General features: G+C 37.8%; 1 protein-coding gene across 4 annotated transcripts in view; it reads left to right on the forward strand.

The window, feature by feature from the left end:
- Positions 1-27,723, forward strand: part of ATG2A (autophagy related 2A) — an 87,197-nt gene that overhangs the window by 10,077 nt on the left and 49,397 nt on the right. For all 4 annotated transcript variants that reach the window (XM_072421379.1, XM_072421377.1, XM_072421378.1 and 1 more), the window contains exons 3-12: positions 6,745-6,897; positions 7,072-7,174; positions 7,402-7,582; positions 9,286-9,459; positions 10,407-10,503; positions 11,025-11,186; positions 12,467-12,609; positions 13,293-13,377; positions 18,293-18,545; positions 27,061-27,217. In XM_072421379.1, coding sequence (XP_072277480.1) covers positions 6,745-6,897; positions 7,072-7,174; positions 7,402-7,582; positions 9,286-9,459; positions 10,407-10,503; positions 11,025-11,186; positions 12,467-12,609; positions 13,293-13,377; positions 18,293-18,545; positions 27,061-27,217 — 1,508 coding nt within the window. The remainder of the gene's footprint in view (positions 1-6,744; positions 6,898-7,071; positions 7,175-7,401; positions 7,583-9,285; positions 9,460-10,406; positions 10,504-11,024; positions 11,187-12,466; positions 12,610-13,292; positions 13,378-18,292; positions 18,546-27,060; positions 27,218-27,723) is intronic.

Here is a 27,723-nt window from a genome sequence, read left to right on the forward strand (position 1 = left end):
TAAGCTCTTCGGGGCAGGGTCCTCTCCTCCTGTATCACTGTCTGTATTAGTCTGTCATTTGCAATCCCTATTTAATGTACAGCACTGCGTAATATGTTGGCGCTATATAAATCCTGTTTATTAATAATAATAATAATAATAATAATAACAGGGGAGTAACTTGACTAGCCTTATATTATGAACTCAAATGCGGCACCGATAGGCCGCCCAGGTTCCTAGATCGATGTAAGGTATGTCTTGGAACTCGTGGGCGCTTAGCCCCCCAAATATATTCTAACATTTTGCTTTGTAGCATTTTTATTACCTGGTTAGGCATAGCTAATGGAAGAACTCCCATGGGATATAGGAACTTTGGTAACCAGGACATTTTTATAGAAGCTATGCTGCCCAACCATGAGATTTGATAACGTTTCTAATAAACCGATCAAATGTTTCACCAAATCAGGGATATTGACGCTATACAAGAGCTCATATGATGAAGGAATATATACCCAGGTAGCTAACTCTTTTTAACTCCCAGTGAAAGGGAAAAGATTCTTTAAGCAGTTTTACCACTTCTGTTGATAAATTAATATTAAGAGCCTTACATTTTGATTTATTTAACTGCAGCCCCGGGAAGGCCTGAAAGACTTCCACTACCCTCATCAGGTTGGGCAAGGTTACCATGGGGTTCGTCAGACTAAGGAGAATATAATCTGCACAAAGACAGAGTTTATGTTGTTCCCTTTTTATCTCTATACCCTGAATGTCAACATTATTTCAGATAGCTATAGCCAGGGGTTCTGCTGCCAGTGCAAAAAGCAATGGCAACAGTGGGCAACCCTGCCTGGTACACCTGCCTATAGAAAAATGTTCTGTACAGTAACCCATATATTGTATAAATGCCTTAGGGGAGTCATACAATGAGGAAACCCATTTACAAAAGTTCTCTTCAAAGCCCCATTTGTTTATTAATGGTATAAGATATGGCCATAACGCTTTACTTATATCCAAACTCGGTAAAAAAAGCTGATGTCCTATTTTGTTTAGCTTGTTGAATTAAATGCAATATCCTCCATGTACTATCTCTCCCGCTTGTCGTCCTGGTAGAAAGCCCGTTTGGTCAGCCGACACTAGGTCACCCAGACTATCTTCCAATCGGGACGCCAATATTGTCGCCAATATCTTTGCATCCAGATTAAGAAGAGAAATCGGCCTATAATTAGACCAATTCATCGCATCAGTAGAAGGTTTTGGTAGCATACAGATGTCTGCTTCCAACATACTCGAGTCAAGGGCTTTCCCTTTCAAAATCCCATTAAATGTCTCCACCAAATAAGGTCCCAGTATTTGCTGGTATTTTTTATAATTTACTGCCGTGAACCCATTAGGTCCTGGTCTCTTATTGGGTTTGATACCCAATACCTTTAATCACCTCCAACAAGGTGATAGGGGTTTCCATAATTTCTATTCAATTAGCGGTAACTTTTGGAGGATTTATAGACTGAAAGAATGTTTCCATAGCTCTCAGGAACACCCTGCCATTCTGATTGGCAAAGCTTTGGCACTCCCTGTGTCATTCCCTTTCTGCCTCATAATTCTTTCCATAAAATTGCTTTAACAAATAGGCAGTTATTCTTAGGTTTTCATCATATGAACATTTTCTATCAGAAGTTGTCATTGTTCCAAAAAAAGTACAATTTCAGGTCTGGCATGTTAATGTATGTTCTGCACTGCAACTAGCAGTGTTCCTTTATTTATAAAATATTGCATTTAAACAGATCTCAGTAATAAAATCTAAAATTGCACACAGTTCACCATCTCTCTTTGCTAAACATATAGGTCGCTGTTTAGATTTTAAATTAGACTGTATCATAAAGTGAGCAACCAGCCTTGGGCTTTTTCTTCAAATAGCCCATACTGCTTTTGAAAAAATTATGAGTGCACACTTCCTCTGCAACCATAGTGTCTTTTCCCACTGCAAAATAGCTTCTATTCCCACCTATTGTTACCTTCCTTCTTTTCAGCTATAATTGTATTCAGCTCTGCTTTTGTTCACAATTAGGCCTGCCATGACTTCCTTTCTCCAGTCACCATCTCCTCCCTATCACTATGCCTTCTCTCAGAAAGGTTCCATTGTCCATAATTTGCTTTCTCTTGGCCTATTTTCAATTTTTCAACCCACCTCCCCTTTGTCAGTTCACTCCCACTCTTTTTTTTCTTATCTGTGATATCCCCCACTGCATCTTAAATCTCAATGGTCATTGATAATCTGTTAAAACACAATGCTTTTCCTCAGCTTAGGCTAGATACACACGTGCAATAATTATTGTTTGAAAACGAACAATCAACGATTATTCCCGATTATTTTGAACGATTGTATTGTGCACAATTCTGTACATGCTGTAACGATACGATTGTTCAAATAAAATCCACCAATAATGTATATACTAGATACGATCGTTCAAACGATGCTGGAAGTGGCATGTACAGAAGAAAGTGTCTCACAGAACAATCCACAATCACTGAACTACCATAGAGACAATAGATTATGAACGATCGTCCCCCAATCAGATCCGCCTGGACGGTCATTCGTTTCCTCGTTCGTTGGTGTCGTTGACCAGTTGTTTTTTGTTAATTATCAAACGATCTGTCGTGGATCATTCGTTTCCAATGACAATTATTGGATGTGTGTACGCAGTCTTAGTCATAACTAATTCCTGCATATACACCTAAACTGTTGCTCTGCTGTAAGCTTTCATTTTGGGGCTTTTCTTGATCAGTTCAAGTGATGCCGCACAGTTGGCAAATTACAGTTAAAAATATTTTGATTCTGTACATTACCAAAATTAATTTTAAATGAAACAACTCTGATGCAGTTGAACTGCAGACTTTCAGCTTTAATTCAGCGGGTTGAACAAAAAGATTGCATAACAATGTGTGGAACTAAAGCCTTTTTTTTTAACACAATCACTTCCATTTCAGGGCCTCAAAAGTAATTGGACAAATTAAAAAGCTGAAAATAAAATGTTCATTTCTAATACTTGGGTGTTAACCCTTTACTGCTGGCAATGACAGCCTGTAGACTTGAACTCATGGACATCACCAGATGCTGGGTTTCCTCCTTTTTAATGCTCTGCCAGGCCTTTACTGCAGCCGCTTTCAGTTGCTGTTTGTTTGTGGGCCTTTCTGTCCAGAGTTTAGTCTTCAAACAAGTGAAATGCATGCTCAACTGGGTTCAGATCAGGTGACTGACTTGGCCATTCAATAATATTCCACTTCTTTGCTTTAATAAACTCCTGGGTTGTTTTGGCTGTATGTTTTGGGTCATTGTCTATCTGAAAAGCCTCCCAATCAATTTGACTTCATTTAACTTAATTTGAGCAGACAGTGGGTCTCTGAACACCTCAGTTTATTCGGCTGCTTCTGTCCTGTGTAACATCATCGATAAACACTAGTGTCGCAGTGCCACTGGCAGCCATGCACGCCAAAGCCATCACACTGCCTCTCCCTGGTTTTACAGATGAAGTGGTATGCTTTGGATCATAAGCTATTCCACTCCTTCCCCATACTTTTTTCGTGCCATCTTTCTGGTGAAGGTTGATCTTCGTTTCATCTGTCCAAAGAATCTAGCCTTTCTTTTCTTGAGGCTTATGAGTGGCTTGCACCTTGCAGTGCACCCTCTGTATTTACTTTCATGCAGTCTTCTCTTTATGGTAGACTTGGATATCGATACGCCTACATGCTGGAGAATGTTGTTCACTTGGTTGGCTGTTGTGAAGGGGTTTCTCTTCACCATGGAAATGATTCGGCGATCATCCACCACTGTTGTATTCCGTGGACGTCCAGGTCTTTTGACGTTGCTGAGTTCACCATTATTTTGTTTGTTTCTCATGATGTACTAAACTGTAGGTTTTGCCACTCCTAATATTGTAGAAATTTCTCGGGTGGGTTTTTTCTGTTTTTTGCAGCCTAAGGATGGCTTGTTTCACCTGCATGGATAGCTTCTTTGACCACATGTTGACTGCAAAATCTTCCACATACCAGCACCCCCCCACCTCAAATCAACTTAAGGCCTTTTATCTGCTTAATTGATAATGACATAATGAAGGAATTGCCCACACTAGCTTAAGAAATAGCCTTTGAGTCAATTGTCCAATTACTTTTGAGCCCCTGAAATGAAATGATTGTGTAAAAAAAAAAAAAAAAAAAAAGGCTTTAGTTCCTCATATTTTTATGCAAATTTTTTTGTTCAACCAACTGAATTAAAGCTGAAAGTTAGCAGTTCTCAGCATCTGAGTTGCTTCGTTTAAATTATTTGTAGTAATGTACAGAACCAAAACTAGAAAAAAGGTGTCTCTGTCCAAATATTTATGGACCTAACTGTGTGTGTGTGTGTGTGTGTATGTATATGTGTGTATGTGTGTATATATATATATATATATATATATATATATATATAATATAAAATTTCTTATATTCTATTTCTTATTTTAAACAACTAAGCCAGCTGCTTAGCTTTCAGTGACTTTTCTGAGTTTTTGATGAGAAGTTGATGATGTTTTTTGCGAGAAAGCAGTGATGTATCAGGCTGCAACGTGGATGTACATAGTCTTAACTGGTATTCTAGGTGTTCATCTGTAATTCATGATCTTGAGAGTTCGATAGGTTGAAGGTGATATGGTTGTGATCAGAAAGCGGAAATGGTGAGTTGTCAAGGAGGGTGAGGTTGCAGAGTTTATAAAATACCAGGTCTAAAGTGTGTCGGGCCATTGATGTTCAAATTAGGAGGTAAAGGAGAGCAGTTTGGCAAGGTTGGGCTCATCCATTGCAACATTAAAGTCACCAAGCATAAGGGTGGGCAGGTCCTAAGAAAGAATGTGTGGGAGCCAGGATGCAAAGTTATCCAAAAATTGTGATACTGGGCCAGGGGAGCGGTAGACAACAGCAACAATGAGGGGTAAGGGGCTAAAGAGACGGACAGAGTGGACTTCAAAAGAGGTGAACATGAGAGAGGGTGGGGTCGGAAGGCCTCTGTATGTACAGTTAGGTGAGAGAAGGAGACCCACACCACCCCCTGTTCTGTTGCCAGGTCTAGGGGTATGTGTAAAGTGCTGGCCTCCATAGGAGAGAGCAGCGGCAGAGTCAGAGGAGGAAAGCCAAGTTTCAGTGAGAGCCAGAAAGTTCAGAGATTTAGAAAGGAGAAGGTTGTGTATGGAGGTTAATTTATTGCCAACAGATCGGGCATTCCATAGACTGCCAGAGAGAGGGGGTAAGGACTTGCTGAGAGTATATGGAAGGGGGAGGCTGTGTGGGGGACCAGGGTTGGGTGAGATGTCACCAGAGAGTATCAGTAGGGAAAAAAGGTGCAGGAGCACGGACAGAGATAAAAGGAGAGTGAAGGAGCAGAGAGACAATGAGTTATCAAAACTGAGGAGGACAGGAAGTAGTGCCAACAAAGAGAGAGCAGGGTGAATAATACACTTTTACAGATAATTGCGAACCATATGCGTACATTAAATAATGTGGCAAACGGAAGTCCAAGAGAAGCAGCCCAGTAATAAGTGAGGCTTGTAAATTTGCGGAGTTCCAGGAGTGGGATATGATGATTCAGTCAGAGATGGTTTGATGAAATACCAGTTCAGAATGGCAGCAGAGGATGTGTTGGATTCCAGATGGATAAATCAGTCCAAAGGCAGGAGATGGAAGTGGCAGAGTAAAATAGTATGTCCAAATCTGTTCCAATTCCTGTGTCAGTTCCCTGGATGAATTCCCATTGCACTTATTTTGGCACGTGACCAAAACTGATGTAGTTCAATAATTCGGCATCTCCACTAGATTTCCCAGTGCCATCTGTGGCTATTACAAAGGCAATGTAAAACCTCCTACAACAGACTTTGACCTTGCCCCTGATTCATCAAGCAGAATCGGATTATCGGTCGCGCATTCGTATTAGCGATCCGGAATCGTACGCGGTCGCGCTATTCAGCAACAGAAAAAGCTCGCGCACGGAGCCGCGCTTATCCGACAGCTTTTTACTGGCGCTAATTAATTGCTATGATCTCACCATTGAGCTTTAGAGATCCTCCTTAATCGCGCAGCTGAAATCTAATCGCCTTAAGTGGCAGATTCGCGCTCCCTATTGTGAAGGCTGGAATCCGGCTGGTAGTGAGGCGAGTGCACGCGCACACTCGAGTCCGGACCGCGGTAATCCGCGATCGCTGGCCGCGCGTACGTTCGCGCTTCCAGCGAGCGCGAATTTCATTGATGAATCAGGGGCCTTGTGTTAGTGGCATGGTAATGCAAGGTCCAATGGAGATCAACTTTAGGTCAGATGCACAGCAGTAAATTTTGAATGACCTAGGAAGCAATTCAAATTGATGCCATAACACAATCCCTTAAACTGGTGTTAAAGTGTTGTTATTTGAGCCTGTAAAGTAAAAGTTGCTAAACTGGGTTTGGAAGCCTTTTGTCAAAGTACATATAAACATTCACATATTCCAGGGAGTCCATTGCTATGTTACAGGTTGTACTATTGGTAAATAAGCAGGGTAACAAAGTTTGTTCATTGTTGTTTCCATTTGTCTTTTGATAAACCGTAGAGATTTGATGTTCCCAATCAAGTTTAATGGATAAGGTTATCGGAGCCTAAACTTGACGTGTCATTTCTTCATTGTAAAATATTTTGCAGTGTTTTCTCTAATGATGTATAGTTTATCTTGTTTGTACTACTAGCTAAATTTTATTTTCTTTAAATTTATCTAGCACCTGATGGAGCAGAGTCCCACAGCTGGTCCTCATGCATGACCACTAGCATGCAGCTGGCCCAGGAGTGTCTGAAAGAACAAGCAGAAGAGCCATCTGAACCACCGCAGCCAATTGAAGGCCTAGAGATGTTTGCACAAACCATAGAGACTGGTAAAAAAAAAAATTCTGTTCTGAAGTTATTGTGCACATCCACATTGTGCTCTAATTTCATCTATATACTACCTTTTCTTTTTGTTGGCTGTTTGATTTTTAATTCCGAAGGATAAGTTTATACATCTTTTTATCCTCACCTTTGTGTCCTCTTATGTCCTCATTTTTTTTCAGTGCTGCGTAGGATTAAGGTGACCTTTTTAGATACTATTATCAGGATTGAAAATATGCCAGCAGAATCTGACACAGGGACAGCTCTCGAAATACACATCAAAAGGTCAGTTTTTTCAGTAATGTCTTTTATCTTAGTTAAACTGGCTATATTTGCTTCCCTACCTTAGTATTTATCCTTAGTTAACTATTAGTACTTTTATTTTTAAACGTATTATTTGGTGCTTTTTTAAGTGTCATGTATCATAGTCATGTCATGTATTCTATCAGACTAAATAAACTTGCTGGCAGTTGGCTATTCTGTGTATGTATCTTGTACCTTGTTTTTCTCAGGCTAGAATATTGTGATGAGGCAGTTAGAGATTCTGGTCCTTCTTTTCCTGTGGATGTCCATCAGCCTCCAGCATTTATTCAGAAGATTCTACAGCTTAGTGGTATCTCCCTTCAATATGAGGAGTTCAAAAGCAGGCAATGCTCACCTTCATCTTCCCCTTCATCTTCACCTGTCCCTGAGGTAATTATGGGGGACATCTGGGAGAATAAGCACAAAAAAACAGCTTATTCTGTAAATCCGTGATACCAGGAAACTGACGCTTTAGAAACAATGTTTTCATTATGGCTACCAAACTGTTTTATTTTAAATGCTCACATTAAGCAAAACTGTAGCTGTACTTTAAAAGAGCCAAGTACATGCCAAAAGTTGCAGTAATATTTCAGCTTTGATTTGTGTCTAGATCTAATTGCTAATATATACCAGGTTTTGATATTAAATCGTTAGGTGTGATTCATTGATTAATAATATGGCAGTGGAACTGCTACAATTCACCATATTAGTTAGGTCCATAAATATTTGGACAGAGAAAACTTATATCTAATTTTGGTTCTGTACATTACTACAAATAATTTTAAATGAAACAACTCTGATGCAGTTGGAACTGCAGAGTTTTTTTTTTTTTTTTTTACACAATCACTTCATTTCAGGGGGTCAAAAGTAATTGGACAATTGACTCAATAGCCTTTTCATGGGCTGCTGTGGGCAATTCCTTTGTTATGTCATCATCAATTAGGCAGATAAAAGGCCTGAAGTTGATTTTAGGGGGGGGGGGGGGGGTGCTTGTATGTGGAAGATTTTGGGAAACCCCTTCACAACAGCCAGCCAAGTGAACAACACTCTCCAGGAAGTAGGCGTATCGATATCTAAGTCTACCACAAAGAGAAGACTGCATCAAAGTAAATACAGGGGGTGCACTGCAAGGTGCAAGCCACTCATAAGCCTCAAAAATAGAAAGCCTAGATTAGGCTAAAAACATCTAAAAAAACCCAGCACAGTTCTGAAAAAACATTCTTTGGACGGGTGAAACCAAGATCAACCTTTACAAGAATGATGGCAAGAAAAAAGTATGGAGAAGGCATTAAACAGCTCATGATCCAAAGCATACCACATCATCTGTAAAACAAGGCGGAGGCAGTGTGATGGCTTGGGCATGCATGGCTGCCTGGCAGGGCCTGGCAGAGCATTAAAAAGGAGGAAACCCAGCATCTGATGATGTCCATGAGTTCAAGTCTACATGCTGTCATTGCCAGCCTTAAAGGGTTATCAACCAAGTATTAGAAATTAACATTTTATGTTCAGCTTTTTAACTTGTCCAATTACTTTTGAGCCCCTGAAGTGATTGTGTAAAAAAAAAAAAAAAAAAAGGCTTTAGTTCCTCACAATTTTTTGCCATAGCTGGCGCTCCGAAGCTGCCATCTTCGCCGCCTCTTACGGGTTCTTCATCCTACGTCACCCGACCCAGGAGCAAGATCGGGTGATGTAGGATCGGAAAAAAACTTTCTGATTTCACTGCGCATGCGTGAGATCGGATAATTTTTCTCTTTGCGTGAAAAGGCTGTTTCTGAGCCTGTTTACCCTTTTATGTAAAGTGAAATTTCTGAGTTTAGGTATGCTTTAAGTCTGAACTAAAAGATTTAATGTAGAGTTAATGTTTTCTTATTTACCTATAGTAGCTGTCCTGGGTTTCACAATTTTAAATTACAGTTAAAGAGCTTTGTGTGTTATTTGGGACTGCCTTAAAAATTGTTAATGTTCATTTGGTATAGAAACGTGAAATTTTACTTTTTAATTTCAAAAATACTTATCGTACATACTTATCAAGAAGATTGCCTAGTAAACTACAACATTTTTGTAACTTTCTCATTATTGTTTCTTCTTTTTAGGATCCACTAGCTACAAAAAACTCAGAGCAAAATTCATTACATTCTGCAGGGGCCTCAAGTGCACGTGCACATCCCACACCATTCAACTTTCCCACTCTACAAATAGGCAGCTGCTCTGGCTGTGCAGAACTGATAATCAAATTAAAACAGAATGACATGTTTCCGGGACCAAAGGTGATTCAAGCTTGCTTTTAACATATCAGAGCCCTTAATAATAAATGTTTATAAAGTCATTGTCACATTGTAGACATAAAAACTTATAATATTATTATTATTATTACACAGTATTTATATAGCACCATCATATTACGCAGCGCTGTACAAAGTCCATAGTCATGTCACTAACTGTCCCTCAAAGGAGCTCACAATCTAATGTCCCTACCATAGTCATATGTCATTTATGTAGTCTAAAGTCAATTTAGGGAGAAGCCAAATAACCTAACTGCATGTTTTTGGGATGTGGGAGAAAACCGGAGTACCCGGAGGAAACCCACACAGACACGGGGAGAACCTGCAGATAGTGTCCTGGCTGAGATTCGAACCTAGGACCTAGCGCTGCAAAGGCTGGAGTGCTAACCCCTGAGCCACCGTGCTGTCCATATGAAGCCAAGTCGCTAAAAAAAGTTATTTAAACTTTTGCTATTAACTTCCCTGGGATTTTGAATGTCAAAGCGGTACATTCTGTTTAAATTTCCTGCCCCCGCGCGCTCACATGTCGTGTTGGAACACACCGGGGATGCAGATGCTGGAGGACGCCGTGGGCTCATCGGGACCAGGTATGTCACCACACCAGGTGAGTGTGGTTTGGGGATACTGCTTTTGCTACTGAAAATGAACCCCGAGCCACACTGGGGAATACTGCCAGGGGGGTTAATACATGTTTTACTTTATTGATATGTTGGTGAATAACCTTTGTTATTAACTGGAGGAAAATGGTAAAGTGTTGTCACGTATGGTTTATTACATGGCTTTAAAAAGGGTTTAGTCTGACAATAGAAGCTGCAAAGCAAGCTACCTTTTGTGCTGTCTCATTCTAATTCATAGTGATTTCAATTTTTTTAAATCAATTTTATTTAATTGTAGTGAGTATTATTGTTAACTTTTTATCATTTTATTTATAGCTTGATATTGATGGTAAACTTGGGTCTCTGCATTTGTTCCTGAATCCAAGTCAGATAATTAATTTGCAGCAATTACTGGATGCCCTGAGTTTTTCAGGTGAGATTAAAAAATCATCACTGTAAAAAGCAACATCTGCATGTAATTATTCTTGCACAAAATATATCATTTTTTTTAACTTTAAATTTTTTATTGAATTTTAACAGAGTACAACAAAAAGAGTAAATAACAAACATAAAGAAGAGAAGGAAATAACAAAAAAAGAGAAAAGAATACAATGGCATATCAAAGACATCAATATTCACAATAGTTAGAATACCAATGATATATACAATATTGCTATATGTTCATTTACATATTGGAGCCAGGAAATTGTCCCAATGTTTCCAATTAGTATAGAATTTATGATACTTAAATCTACTGTATGCTAATGCACATTCATAATGGTAGTTTGAATGGATCTTCTGCATAACTTCAGATATATTAGGTGGTGTAGAGTGGTTCCATCTAGTAACTATGGCAAGCAGTGCTGCAAAAAAAAATGAGTATCTACAGTTTGATAGATATGTGGGAATCTGTGGAGAATATTAAAATATATTATTTTTATTTGTTCTTTACAGAATCAAGCAATATTAGGGAAAAGTTGCTGAAAAGTCGTCCTATGGACATGGAGGATTTAAAACTGATTGAACAAGGCCTAAACCAGCAGCTGCAGTCAGGACCTAGCTCTTTTTCCATTCCAGACCCTGAGCTTGTGGACTTCCAGACAAATGAAAATGGAGGTAATGTTTCTTTTTAAAGCCCTTGAGTCACAATTTTAGATTTCTTATTACCTGATTAAATCTAAAAAGTATTTGTTTTAGCCAAACTGGGATGTGGTATTTGTGATTCAGTCACTAAACTGAAGTAAGTAGAATAGTTCCTTTTAAAGAAGAAAGTTAGAGTATTTATCTCTCCCTTGTCTGCACTGCCAAAAGACAAAGTGATGAAGAGATTGCTGCACTTGGTGATTCTTTTTTACTTGCCCCAATGTCCCCACAGTACACAGTTGTTGGGGAGAAACCACTGAGATCTGCAGGGAACATAGGGAAAGTCACTCTTGGAAGAGTCTGTTTCTAAAGTGACTTTACTGCAAGTTGTTTTTCTTGATGCTAGTAATATTCAGCAGTGGGAGAGTGAAGTATTTTACTTCATCTTAACAGGGAACACGCTCTTCCTTACACATTCATCCTAATAGCATAGTCACTTTAAAGCTGAAACTGTGGCTCCAAAATATTGGTAAAGAGGAAACCCGCTGTTAGTAAATCTATCATAAGAAAACTGGAAACTTTCATTTCTTCGATTCATCCTGCACCACTTAACCCCCCCTAGTGGTATTCGCAAATGTGTGACTCGGGGTGGCTTTTACTTGCAAAAAGTGGTAAGCCTGAGTCACACTCGGGGTCGCTAAAAACAATAAAAAACCCCACTTACCTTGTTCCTTTGGCATCCTGCTCGTCCGTCCAGGTCCTCGAGTGGCGTCCTCCTTCTCCGATCTTCTCTCAGCGACTGCAGAGACGTTATCCAGGGTTTCCCGGTGACGTTGGTTGGTGCGGGAGGAGTGGATGGAGATTCCAAAAATTTTGTATTGGATTCAATACAAAATAACTCTATTGAGTCTAATACAAAGAAATCTTTATATTATATATTATTTATATATATATGCTACTGTACAGTTATGGTACAGGTTTCACTTTTTATGCACCCTATTTTTAACAAATTTTTGTGTTTTTTTTTTATGTAAAGTTTATTATTAAATTTATTAAATATTGGACATATTTCGGTGAGTTATGCCTAAGAATTATAAGCCTACAATTTAAAATAAATTTCCATGCAAAAAATTGTAACGCTTTTTGCATAGAAATGCTGACATAATTAGAACGCTAGGGGGGGTTAAGGACAAATCAGCTGTGGCAGTTCTCATAATACCAAAAAATGTAATTATTTGAGGATGTTCAGCTGTTATTCATGAATTTTAATGTATATTGTGCACCTTACTTATTATGTATGTTTTGTCTTGCAGATATGTTTTTTTCAATGGCTGCAATGACAAATAGTGTTACTTCTATTCGGTCTACAACAGAGTTGTCTGATGTGGATCTTGATTCCTCTGTCTATAGTGATACAAGTGGTCATCAATTTCAAAGTCCAGCCTTTGCTCCTGGGGTGAGGATGTTATCATTTGTAAACTATAATATATGTATTTGATGAGTATCATTTATACAATGTAGTGTTCCACCATGTTCTACAGTTTGTGGTTTATTCCCACTAAAAACCATAAGAAGTTTAGAGTTCTTTTTAGGTTGGCTACTTCTACTTCACTTTATGAGTGTACATCTCTTTATTTTATCTCCTATAGATTTATGAATGACTGTTAAGTGTGTGGGTCTTCAGGATTGCATGAAAAATAAATGGATTGTTTGTTTCCTCTAGCACTACAAGGCTGTTATATGGTAATTTTAGAGGAGATTCCAATGTTAGTGTACCATCAGACTGTAAAGTGTGTGGCCAGATTTAAAAGAATATTGCTAGAAAAATCGGTCTGTAGAACTGGATTGTAGAAATGTGCAATACATGTATGTGCAGACTATACCTGTATCTAAAAATGAGTAGCCACAATTCACAAAAACATGTCTGACAGACATTTGGATTTGTACGCAAATTTGCAGAAATAATTAGTAATAGCACACATAGAATATATGCATTATTTTAGTTTTTCAATAAAATCTGAACAATTGAATCTGAATTTGTGCTCACTTTGCATAATGCATCGCCTAAAATAGCTCTATATATAAATTTATGTATATATATATATATATATATTGTGTATCTTTTTTTTTTTCAATCAGCTAATGCTAAGCAGCCCTAGGCGGTATGCACATTCACCATTTACTGCAACGATTCCCCCATTACAAACCATTCACAGGGCCCAGGGTGAGTTTTTTTTTAAATTGCTTCATGTTTTCTTTACTAAAGTATTATTTTTCCTATTCCTAAATTAGGAGCAACTACAGAGAAGCACTCATTTAATGGATTATTTAAATCTGTTATTTCATCCTACCCAGTACAGTTCACTGTGCAGCCAGTATACATGTTTTCATATGTTAGTACTCTGATTGTACTACTGGCAGCCATATAGATAGTGTTACTACCAGCCATGCCTCTGATTCTACTACCGTGTTTCCCCGAAAATAAGACCTACCCCGAAAATAAGACCTAGCACTTTTCCCCCAACCTGCCAAAAACATTAACAAGAAAAGGGCATTCCAAAAATATTAAAATGAAGGATCAACTACATAGTCTGAAAACTATAAAGAGTATAACAAAAGATGTAAAAAGGAGATGAACTCCAAAACTTTAAAATGAAAGACAGATTGCAAAAGAAAGTAAGGCAAACCCTCCAACAAATTTTAAATATATCAATAGCAAAAAGATCAGATCTGAGCATGAAGGCCCCTTAAAGGATGTCGCTGGGTTGGTAACTGAGGGATAAAGGAAAAGGCGAATTTACTAAACTCTTTTGTTTTTTTTAGCTCTGTGTACACAAAGAAAAATGGCAGAGCTCAAGTCCAAATTCATAGTAGCAATGTCACTGCCTTAAATGAGTCACAATGGCTCAGAATTGATATGAAACAGCTGGGAAAAATTAAGGTTGACAAAGCACCAGGACCCGATGGATTACAACCACGTGTCCTCAAAGAGCTGAGCTCGGTTATTTCAAAGCCATTATTTGTAATTTTTAGAGACTCTTTAGTCACTGGCAAGGTACCGATGGATTGGTGTAAGGCCAGTGTGGTTTCTATCTTCAAAAAGCAGGCAAAGTCATTACCAGGTACCTACAGACCCGTTAGTTTAACGTCCATAGTTGGAAAGGTCCTGGAGAGTTTGATAAAGAACTACATAGAAGAGTTTCTGCTAGATAATATAGGTGATGGTCAGCATGGCTTCAAGAAAGAACGAAGTTGTCAAACAAATTTACTCTTCTTTTATGAGGAAGTAAGTAAACAGGTAGACAGTGGAATAGTTAGTAAGTAAACAGGTAACAGTTGATATAGTGTACATGGACTTTGCTAAAGCATTTGCCACTGTACCTCACAGATGGTTAATATGCAAGTTAGGGTCAATAGGTTTAGAAAAGCCAATCTGTAAATGGGTAGAGAACTGGCTTTAAGACCACATTCAGAAAGTTGTAATTAATGATTCATACTCTGATTGGTCTAAGGTTATTAGTGCTGTACCGGAGGGTTTAGTGTTGGGACCTGTTTAAAATCTTTATAAATGATACAGAGTTTGGTATTAAAAGTACCATTTCTGTGTTTGCAGATGACACCAAGCTATTTAATGGAATAAAGTTCATACAGGATGTCTATAATCTACAAGCAGACCTGGATGTACTGTTTGATTGGGCAGCCAAGTGGCAAATGACATTTAATATAGATAAGTGTAAAGTTATGCACTTGGGGGCTAACAACATGCATGCTTCATACTGTCCAGGGGGAATACATTTGGGGAGTCAGAAATGTAGAAGGATCTGGGGATTCTGGTAGATCATAGACTTAATAACAGCATGCAATTCCAAGCTGCAATATCTATCTAAAGCTAGCAAAGTAGTTTCTTGTAATAAAAACAGAATAGGCTGCTGAGATCGAGACATAATCCTGCCCCTGCCACAAAGCATTGGTAAGACCACATCTAGAATATGCAGTCCAGTTTTGGGGACCAGTTCACAAAAAGGACATTGTGGAATTAGAGTGTAGGGAAGGTCAACAAAACTAAAAAAAGGAATGGAGGAGCTCAGCTATGTGGAGAGATTAGCTGAACTGAATCTATTCTCCCTTGAGAAGAGACGTTTAGGGGGATTTGATCAGCCTGTATAAATATATAAGCCGTCCATATAGAAAACTCTCTTCCCCATTAATAATCTTGGGATCATTACAAAGAACAAGAGGGCACTCTTTGCGTCTGGAGGAAAAGAAGTTCAAGCTCCAGATAAGGAAGGGATTCTTCACTGTAAGATATGTGAAAATGTGCAATCGGCTCCCTCATGAAGTAGTTTCAGCAGCTCCTATAGATTGCTTTAGGAAAAAGCTGGATGTTTTTCTGTAAGCACAGAATATAACTGGGTATTAAGGCTTTAAAGTAAAAGTAACAGTGACTGTTGATCCAGGGAACATCCGATTGCCTCATGGAATCAGGAATTAATTTTTTTCCCTGTTGAAGCAAATTGTGTCAGAGTGTTTTTTGCCTTCCTTTGGACCAACTATGTCTAATAGGGTTTTTTATCTGGGATATGTTTAGTTCCCTAGTGTTTGAACTTGATGGACTTATGTCTTTTTTTCAACCTAACCTACTATGTAACTATGACAACACAACACAGTACAAGTAGCTCCGGGTTACATACGAGATAGTTATTAGAAGTTGAATTTGTATGTAAGTTGGAACAGGTACATTATTTTAATAAATGCAATTAGGACAGATGTGTGTCTCAACATATTAGGCAGCATGGTGTCCGTTACGGTATAAATTCCTCACTGGGAGTTAACCTGAGTGGTTCATTTGTGTCCGGTTGTTATGTCTAAAAGCGGTACAATGTTTTTCATGAAAATAAATTTTTCTGTATCAAAAAAAATAGTATGAGCATAATAAAGTTTGAAATACAAAATCATGTCAAAATAATAAATTAAATTTGTTTTTAATTTTTTAAAAATATTTTATACTCATACTAATATAATATACTGTAAAATAAATGTTCATGAAAAACATTTATTTTATTGAACATAATGTACCGCTTTTACACACATAAATCCACTGTATTGCATTCAATTCAGTTATTTTGTATTGAATGCAATACAAATAGATTTGAATTTCCCGCCCCGAGCGGAAAGCCCACACGCACCAACATCACCTGGAACTTCCGGTGACTCATCAGGTGCAGAGAACGCCGGCCGGAAAAAGAAGGAAGATGCAAAGGACGATAGAGGACATCGGCTGAACAGGTAAGCACTTTATTTACTATTGTTTCCCATAGGTTTACCTACCTATCACTATTACCTACCACTTCCAGCATCTTTTTTTTTTTTTACCCCGAGTCACACTCGGTTACTGCTGGGGAGGTTAATCACAAACAAAGCAAAAAAAAAAAAAAAACTTTATGGAGCCTAGACATTTAATTACTTCTGGAGCAGGCTGTGCGTTGATATGCAAAAAGAAACAACAGCAGAGTATGTCTTGGTCATTAAAGCGTTACAAGAGGCTGCAGAAAGAGCTCATCCCCCTAAGATTACCGGCAACCTCAGCTGTGTTTAGCAAAAGATTTCTTCTGCAAGTCATGCAAACTGCCCCTCCCCCCTTCAAGCCTCTGTTCTGCACACAGAGAGCAGGGAAGCCCCGTTTGTATCTAGGAGGTGTCCTTAACCCGGGCACTACCTGTTACTGAACTGCTAAGCATGTGGTGTCATGTTTTTGGCTGCATTACAAAAAAAACAAAGACTTCTCATTTCAACCTCCTATTTGTCTCCGTATCCCTACCTTGTGCACAGTCAGAGAGCACAGGAGGTATACGATTTCTAGTAAAATAAACCAGTAATATTTGCACTTATTTAGAAAAGCAGAAAAGAACAAATAGGGGCGTTCACTGTAGGGTTTACCCCGTGCTAAGGACAGGCTGCTATTGCTGCAAAGTCAGAGACAGAAGATCAGCTAGCCTTTTCAGAAGAAAAAAAAAATCAAAGGAGAAAGTTTATAAATTTAAAAGCAAAAATGTAATTTATTGCAGGCTACTTAGATGTCCTTAGATGAGCTGACTGCATTAGTTCCTTTTAAAAGGCTTTTTTTCCCCCTTACCTGGTTCACTCACTGTACTGTGTCCTTGAAGAAGCAGTGCTTTCATCCTAGTACAGGATAGGATGTTTGTTAGAGCTATAGAATACTTCCTCCTCTCCTCATCTCTAAACCATAGTAGGAAAGTGTGCTGTCATCTACAGAGAGTTCTGAACATGATGATAACAATGTAGCACAGGGGAAGAGAGCACAGGGAGTGTTAGCTCACTAAATTGCCATAGGAATCACCAGGTATGTTCTTGGACTTATGAAGTAGATTCTATAAAACACTTTAAGTGATATATATATATGAGCTAAACATTGAATGCACTAGGAAATGAAAGGGCAGATAAAGCCTAAAAATTAACTAAGTTATAAAAAAAGAAAGCAAATAGAAGAAATTCATTGTTAGGATTTTAGGATTTTATATACACTTTCTCGGTTTGTAGATTAGCCACTAGAGCAGGGGTGTCCAAACTTTTTGCAAAGCGGGCCAGATTTGTTGAGGTGGAAATGTGTGGGGGCTGACCATTCAGCATGTACTCAGGGTTAGTGTGGCACAGGGTGACACGAGGGAGTCCCTGTGCATGGAGTCCAGTGTCAGTGCGTGGAATCAGAGTGGGCGTGGTGTGTGCGGGTCCTGCACAGCACACGCCCTCTATAATGATGTAGGGGATTCCCTGTGCACACATGGGGACTCCCGTCCTGCCGATTTATGCCCGCCGAGTAGCGGGCGGATAATTGCAGGGTGTAAAATTGGAATTATAGGTTATCTATTAGAGGGCAATACATCATAGACACTGAATAGTTGCAGGATATAAGTGATAATATTAAAGATGTACAGTCTTAAAAAATGAATACAAAAATCAAATAAGGGGGTTGTTGTTTAGGTGGTGGAACATACCAGTGTCAGATAGTCCTGGTATGGTAGTATAATGACAGGGACAGGTTTGCTGCTGCTGGTACCCCTGAGTGTCTGGACTTTATTCCCTACATTTTTTTTTTAACAATATACCTTTTATTTTAACAGGAAAACAGTCTTCCCTATCTCCTCTGCAGCCTCTTAAACCAGAGATGCTACTAAAGCTTACAGTGGGTGGCCTTACCATAACCGTGCCTCACATTCCTAGCGATGCAAGTTTTGCTCAGGACGTTAATGACAAAGGATCAGCAAGTCATTTCTTTGAGGAGTTGGGGTACTTTAAAGATGCTGCTTTCAGTGGGCGAGACTTTGGACATCTTCGTGAGCATTTCAAAAGGGCTTGCCAGCTGAGCAATATTAGGTAAGAAAATAGGCTTCAGGTGGCTTGATATGAAGTTTGTTATGATATAGAATATTGCCTTTTCATAATCAACATTTTAATCCAGTGTTTATTGAAAAATATATTTAAAAAACCTTCATCAAAGCATATAAAAGTAATGGCGCTATGCCATCAGCTCCTTTAAAGTTGACCTTTCAATTGATATGTGAACATCTATGCTTATAAATATCTAGTTACCCCCTGTAATGCAGTTAACATATTTACTGTGGTATCATACCTCCAAAGTATAAAAATTAAGTGTAGGTCCTTTGTGGTTCGTAAAAGTCTTTAAGATGCAGCAAGTGGCTCACTGAAAGGTTTAAAATTTAAAAAAAAAAAAAAAAAAAAAAAAAAACGTTTAGTGCTGTTCCCTGCAGTAATCTCTTTCCACCATGGAATGTCCTTCATTCTCCATACTTTGGGTAAGTGTAAAAAAAAAAAAAAAATAAAAGCGGGAAGTACATGCAGTGAGTGTCCAGGAGGCCTGTATTGGCCTGTTCTTGTGTACCTGAGGTACTCTAGTAGTAGCAAGGAATTACTGTGAGTTTGTGAGGGACACCACCAGAGAGGTGACTATTGCAACTTTATTTTTCAAACCTCCTGTGGGAATTGAGGGGGAGGGGGTGCTTGTAGTTAAGCTACCCTATTCTCATAGTGTTAATAAAATATTTGTATTTAATAATAATCTATACAGTGTGTAAACAGAAACCTATATTGAATAATGTCTGCTGTCCAACTGTCACCTTTAAAGCAGCGTAAATTATCTAGGTGACAGCAAAACTTGGAACAAGCAACCAGCAAGTGTGGTCTGATTTTCTAATCTGTTTACTTGTTCCCACTCTGTGACCCCCAAAGCGTTGAAATCTTTATATTAGTGGTGAGGGCCAAACAAAGCATTTTTAGAAGGTAATTCAACAATAGCAGCCTTTTATTTGCACCCTAACAAATTAAAAAGACAAGGTTAGCAGATGTATAGGTTTACTTTCAAGGCTTTCTTTATGTAGATTTTTTTTTTTTTTAAACTCTACGGCATTTGTTTGCTTTTAATGTTTGATAGTGTTTTAAACCAGGCATGTTTCTTTATGTAATTTTTTGACGGATTACAAAGCAATCCTTTGAACTTGAAATTCACTATGCAATGCAGTGATACATCCATTCCATTTCTGGATTTAGAAATCCGCATAGATTCAAAAAGATGCTTAACATCTAACCTCTATAGAAAACCAACGGCAGGAAAACAATTTTAAAAGCAAATAGTGCACATCCTGTACCCCTGAAAAACAGTATACTATATTCACAATATTTAAGAATCAGGAGAAATTGCACATTAAAAAACGCTTTTGAAACTGCAGCAAAAGATTTACGTGAAAGGTTACTGGAAAGGGGGTACAGTAGAAATGCTCTGAAAAAAGCCTACTAAAGAGTTAAGGGACAGAAACGCTCAGAATTAGTATTTAAAAAGAAACATTTGCAAAGTCAACAGGATATTCTTCGACTTTTACCCAAATATTCGGCACAACATCAAGAAATAGGAAATATATGTAAAAAGTTTGGGCCCATTTTGCTATCAGACCCACATCTGAGCGAATTTTTGGGCGGCTAGCTACCCGAGCTTTGTATATAGGAAGCTGCCATCTTTACGGGATAAATTAGTTCACAGCCATTTTAATGAGACTATGGTTCAAAGGAATTTAGAGCCTATTATAGGCACTTTAGCCTGTGAAACATGCAGGCAATGTAGGTGGATCCATTTAGGAAAAGATCCGTTTGGAATTCCCATCAAAGTAAAAACCTAAGTTAAATCAAAGAGTCACATGTAAATCTATTGGTATGATATACTAACATTTTGTAGCTGTCACAAGTTTTGTGTAGGTAAGACCAAGCGACAGTTCAACAATATATATATGAATATGTCTGTTCGGTGAGAAGTGGGAGGATCACAACCCCCTTAGTCACCACATGGGGGTATACCAAAATTTTAGATTAATGTATACCCCCATGTAGATTTGATGCGATTTATAACCTTGGAAATGGTTCCACTTAAACCCAGAGGAGGAGATTATGATACAGAATTGCTAGAAAGGGAAGCGAGATGGATCTATGATCTAAAAGCAACCCATCCACCTGGCTTAAATGAAATGTTAAACTGTAAACCATTTTTGTTAGGACAGCATAAAGAAAATGAGAGAAAGGAGAACACATGTAACAAGTGTCGATATGGGTACTGAACCCTATGTCTACAGAATTGGGCTGTATTAGTGTCAGAAACAGTTGATATATCGTGTTAGCATGTGTATTATATTAAAATATTCAATATGATTCTCATGCTTCTTAAAAAAATGAAAAATAGTACAAATGCTGATGGAGTTCAACATGAACCATCATATGATAAGTATGAGAACTGTCTATCTATAGGTCTAACAATTATGTAAGGATACTGTTTGTGTTAACTAACAAATAGATATATTCACATTTTTGTGCAAGTTATCAGACACCAATACGTGGAAATATAAATCCTAAAACAAGTGTAAAATACATTTTTTTTTTTTTTTTTTTGTGTATCCAAACTTGCCATGATCTAACATTAGGCCGTATAAGAAAGGTTAAAAAAAAAAAAAAAACAATTGGGCTAAATTATTCTGTTTAATAACTTTAATATCAATATTGCTGTCAGGGTTATATGTGATTATATTGAGTTATGTGAACATTGGCGTTCCTGAAAATCCCAGATTGATATGATCCTTTGTCACTAGGTGGGACCAAACCCCGTGCTTTTTCTTTATAGCAGGGGTTTTATGTAACTAGTTATGTGGGAGGGGATTTTACTCTGTGGTGAGACCTGAACACTGTGTAAAGAGGGGGAGACGGCCAACCCTCTGAGGCTGTGCTGTCAATGCCTCATACACAGCTGGGTATGCAATCACGCCGCCCATAGTACCAGCGCCTTAGGAACCAAGATGGGCGCCTGGTTTCTACCCACGTGGAAAACGATTTTCCGGTTATGTGCGGAACCCATTTTGGACACAAGGGACGCTGCCTCCATCAGGGGGAATCCATCAGTAGATAAGAGGAGAGGGGAAGACAGGTTAGACACTGGTGCAGTCTCTCTGGAAGGTTGGATCAGATTCCACACAAAACGAACATTGATCTTTGTAAGTGCTGATGGAGTTTATAGCTATTGGAACCTAGTGGAGGATAATGATATGATTGAAAGTATTTATGGAAGAATAGGATTGATGAAGGTTGATTTTGCTATTCGTTCAATTTAAACTCCTTTTTGTTTATATATCAGAGACTGTATTGAAGGATAGCTTGAATGGGGGTGGAAGTACCTTTAAATGTGTGCCTCTTAAACAGGGAGAACCTGTCCTGTGTATGTAGCCATTGGCACAGGGAACTCTGGTGAAATAGAACCTATGACACATTTTGATTTGTTCTCTTTTTTTCAAGTGACCAGCAATAGGAGGGAGATTAAAAAGGAATGAACCTTACTCACAGAATTAGTGCACACCTGGTTTGAGGTATTTCTTTATCTGTATTCCAAATTTAGACAATATGGAGATATGGGTATATATTGGTTCACAAATAGAAATATGGGTGTATACTTAATCGCCATACACATATGGTATATATACTGGGAGTGGAAATTATATATGAAAGAATCAAATAAATTAATTGATTAATGTGGTAGAATTACATCGTACAGCCTCTTTCATCCCTTGTCTTCTGATATGACCTGCATGTGTTAACATCTGAGGGAAGGATTCCGGTTTCGATCTGGATGTTCTAATTTGGGAAACCAATGTGAGGACTATTTGTAAGTTATAATTTTAATTGAATTACGTAAATATTGAAACTGAATATGAAATGTATTGTTGATTTTTTTATGATTTTAGGCGATTGGTCCTGAGGAAGCGGGCGTTCGATCCGCGAAATGCGTCAAACTTATTTACGCCTGATATCCAACCTAAAAGTGATCTATATCTGTAATGATATCAGTGGTTGTTTTATGATTGTTTTTTTTTTAAATATTGTTTCTTAATAAATGGAATTTTTAATATAATTACGCGGTATCTGATCTAATGAATATTAATACAATGCCTTTAAAGTCCCAAAGTGATTTCCTCAAACAAATTTTGTAGTAGTGTCAAGTTTCTTTATGTAGCTAAGAAGAGAAAAAACAGCTAAAATGCCTATAAACACAACTTCTATTTTTCATCATGGCATTAGTATGAATATTCCTGCATTTAAGGTACCTAAATGGTGCATTTATTTATTTATTTTTCTGGTGCCCAGAAACACCTCTCAGTTGAACCAGTACATTAATATGATTTTTACATTACATGTCATTTTTTGAGGATTTTAAGCACCACACTTACCTCATATAGCTTTCCAATCAATTTCCCTATATTATTCTGTATTTGTAGCAAAGTATTTTGAATGTACCCCGAACAAGTTTTAGAAATATAACATTTTAACCCCCCTAGCGTTCTAATTCTGTGCACATTTCTATGCAAAATTTTTCCATTTTTTTGCATGGAAATTTTTTACATTGTAGGCTGTAATTCTTAGGCATAACTCACCAATATGTATTAAATTCAATATTAAACTTTAAATAAAAAAACACAAAAATCTGTAAAAAAAAATAAATTAATAAAACGTAATATAAGTGTACAATAGCATATAGAATTATATGAATATTTCTTTGTATTGGACTCAATACAGCTATTTTGTATTGAATCCAATACAAAATTATTTGAATTTTGCGCCGCTAAGTCTTGGTCCCACCGACGCGATGTGCCGAGGTCACCAGGAAATCCCTTAGATCGAATTGACACTTCGCGGCTGAAGATCGAGGAGCAGAACGTGTCCCCAGGACCTACGGGAACCAGCAGGACGCCCGGGGACAGCGACAGAACAAGGTAAGTGTAAGGTAAGTTTTTTTTTTTTTTTTTTTTTTTAAGTTTAAAGCGACCCAGAGTGTGACTTGGGATTACTGCTTTTTGCAAGTAAAATCCACCCTGAGTCACACTCGGGATTACCGCTAGGGGGGTTAATAGAAACGTCCCCGATAATACTGCTTACTGTGATATCTTCCTCCCATTTTAGCTTTTGTATTACAGAACAGTTTGGGAAAACATTTGACATTTCCCAACAAATCTGTCTAAAAAAATCTTGCCAGACTAATTTTGGGTAATGCAAATCATTCTGTACATTTGGCTATTACTAGTTATTAAAATGCATCATGTTTATCCACTTCAGTCTGGATGATTGAGTGGAAACCTCTAGGCAAGTGTGTCAGATGCAGTATGAAATGAAATTGTCAATGGAGTTTCCAAAAATGTGTAATAATTCTTAGTTCTTGTTTTTAGTTCTTGCAAAAGAACCAAGAACTTGTTGGTAAACTACATTCCTGGAATTATTCAATAGTTATTTTAAAAAGTCATTGGATCAATATAAAAAATTCATGAGCTTACAATGAAGTCTGATATTCCTGTTATTTCCATATCATATAGTTTTGGTTAAAAGCTAATGATGAATAACGTAATAAGCCTGTTCTTCCTGTTTGGTGTTCTAAAAGATGTTCAAATATATAGTTGTATATATTTACAACTTTAGCTAAATAAATATTATTTTGATATCAATTATTTATCTTCACTATACCAAAGTAGCACTCTTTTCTCTGTACGCCTCTCTCGGTAGTCTCATATTGTACCCATCTTCTTCTATCTTTTGAAACCATCACTACTTCCCACCACTACATATCTCCCCCCCCTATTGTGTGTTAATTCCCCCACCTCCTAGATTGTAAGCTCTTCGGGGCAGGGTCCTTTACTCCTGTGTCACTGTCTATATTCGTCTGTCTTTTTTCAACCCCTTTTTAATGTACATCGCTTTATATTATGTCGGCGCTATATAAATCCTTTTTAATATTATTAACAACACAGGTCAATAAAAAATTAGTTTTTTGATGATCATTACAAACCACAGCAAACTTTTCTAAATAATTTTTTCGAGCAAATTTCAGATCTGTTTTTCCCTAACATGTACAGTTCCTGAGTTATGATTACTATCATAGTTAACATTGTACGCGCATGTATTTTTTACTAAAACGTAAGCACCATTGAAGTGATGTTAATACATCTTCAGTGTGAAATAAAATAAGGCACACTGTGGTATGGATCTACTGAACAGTGTCAGTCAGGTACCACTGTGTCTTCAGAAATGCTTAGAGTATCATTTTCTTGTGTACTCTTTGTCTGGATTGTCGCGGTACAGCATCCAGCAGTAGTCAGCCATCATACTTTAATTCCAGAAACCTTGGTAGCGCTGCTCCATTAACTGAATGTCCTGGTGAACACATTCTCCTTGTTCGTCACTCACCATACCAAGATTTTCTGGGAAGTGTTCTAGATGTGAGTGCAAGAAATGTATTTTAATGACATGCGACAACCCAGTTTCTGGTATGAATCAAGCAGATTCTAAACTCCTTCCTTGTATGCACGAGACTTATTGTTGCCCAGGAAATTTTCACAGTCACTTGAATGCATCCCAAGCTTCTAGCTCAGCTGCTGAGAGAGATTGTTTGAAAACATCATCCTGCATACCAGACTTGATCTGTGGCCCTATAAATATCCCTTCCTTCATTTTTGCTTATGCTTATGTCTTCTCAACAAGGTACTGAAAACCAATGGACTTTGATTTACTCATGGTCTTTACAAGGTTCTTCATCAAGCCTAACTTTATATGGAAAGGTGGCAGAAATATTTTATGCGGATCAACCAGAGGCAGAAACATGACACTGCGTGTTTTGGGGTTATAGGTATCTCTTGGTAGCCAATCACGCTTGACATAATAGTCTCCTGTAGATCTGCTGTCCCACAAACATAAGAAACAGCAAAATTTTGTGAATTCCATCCGCAAGCCAAATACCTTTTGGATCCCCACAGATGTTCCACTGGTGTGTTTTTTACTGGATTGCTTCAAGTAGTAACTTCATGTTCCTTTAGGATAACGGAATGGATAATCGGTAAACTTGGTTTGGAATTATCATTATGCAGTAAGACTGCTTTCAAGCTTCTTTTAGATGAATCAGTGAAGATATGCCATTCAGATGGAACATACTCTTGTGACAAACTGTTAAAGAATGCATTTATATCATGACCGTAGCTCAGTAAGCCATCACTAATGAAAAACGTTGTCATGTTATGATTTTGTTTTCTGTAGTGAGTTAGTTACACCCTTTGCAAGCAAGTGCTTCTGTTTAGGCCTTGAAGCAAGAAGTTCTGCTTTGTCTTTGGAGAGATTTAGATAACAAACAAGATCAATTAGCGCTGCTTGTGTAAAGGTCTCTGGTTTTGAATCTTTTATCGGCCGAGTAGTCAGGATCAGATGTTTCGGGGTTGTAACTGGCTGCAACTCCAGTGCATTCCTCATCACCTTCTACAGAAGCAAGTCCATCATGTAGCAGTACCGGAACTGGCAATGAATCATCATGGGGAACAGGCCTTATTGCGGAATCGAGGCTGGGATTTTGTGCTTAGTTTTACCTGAGAATACACTTTTATTGACCTGGCAAAAGCTCAAGCTCAAGATTTATCCTGGTAATCAAGTGGACAGCTGAAATATAATTTGTATATCTTTTTAAGTTCTGTGGTAATTTGGCGGCGTTGTGCTTTTGTCGTGAATGAACCCAACACGTAACAGAAACTGTCTGGATCATTAAGGCAATTTCTAGGCATGATGACAAATGAAATCAATAGTGCGGTCTCTAACCTGAAAAAAAGAAAACTGTTGTTAAATGTTGTAAAATGGTAAGGATGTTTATAACCAATTACACACAATATATAATTAGTTGCATCACAAAAACTAGACATGCTAGAGAAATCTGAACAAAGATTTTAAATATGCATCAAAAATGCTACAAAGCCCACATAAAATTGTCTGATGAAAATGACATGTTGACCTGTGTAATTTGTGTAATGACATGTTGACCTGTGCAGCAAAAGACTTTGTAACCCAGGATTTGGTAACAAACATGAGCATGGACACTTATTTGCTATTTTTTTTCCATGGCAGAACTTTTTTAAAGCACAATAATGGCTCAGGACAACAGGGTTTTTTTTTTCACAAGGCAGTTTAGAGCCTGTGTTTGACCACTACATTGGGCGTAGCATGTCCTATGAAGGGATACTTCACTTGAACAAGCAAAGCAGGCCAAATGCATCCTTTTCTTTTCAGATTCTGAGTTTTTCATTTGGTGCTACTCATTCTTTTGACTAAAACTGCCCATCAACAACTTTTTAAGCATAAAAAAAGCAGCTTTTGGTGAAATGGAAGGGTTTTTACCATGCAAAAAGGTAATTATTTTGTACAAATTACTGGGTAAATCCCTTTGATAGCAAACTTCCTTTTGTATGTGCACATCTCTACCTATTCTTGTGGGCTTTTAGTTTTTGTATAATCTAATAGACGTTTGTATGTTTTTTATTTGCAGGACTACAGCTTTAGCAGTCCAGATAGTGTGTGAGCAGAGGACTGGTAAAGGTATACATCACAGCAGTGTTGACCTCAGTTGTGGAATGCTGGAAATTTTAGAATGCCTTTGGCCAGGCTGTCCTTCCAATAAGATAACAAATCCTGTGTATACAGAGGTATGTATAAATTTGAAGTAATACTTAAACTTTAAATATATTTTTAACATAAATAGCTGTATATTCAGGTAAGTGTATGGGATTGAAATGGATGTTTGTATTAGTGCACTCACAGCTGTAGGATGGTGTAGTAGATAAGTTTGGGTATTATTGGGTGTTAATGGTAATTCTTTGATTGCACCAATGGATCCAAAATATTTATCTAGAAGTTAAGTAGGTACCTGCATTTTTAAAGAAATGTATCTCTCTTTACTATTTCATCAGATTTTTGAAAATTTTGACGTACCTAGTAAATATTAGTAAGGTGTAGAGAAATGCAAAGTGTACATTGTACCTTGGCCTGTGTCCAGCATCCCTTACAAGTATCGTCATCACTTGATCTTGATCCAGCCCCAGAGCTTCTTGTCTGAATTCTCTGGACCTGGCATGCACTGTATGTTTTCTATTTTATCCTATAAATACATACACTTGCATATATATATATATATATATATATATATATATAT

This window comes from Pyxicephalus adspersus, chromosome 9 (genome assembly GCF_032062135.1).
Source record: "Pyxicephalus adspersus chromosome 9, UCB_Pads_2.0, whole genome shotgun sequence".
NCBI lineage: Eukaryota > Metazoa > Chordata > Amphibia > Anura > Pyxicephalidae > Pyxicephalus > Pyxicephalus adspersus.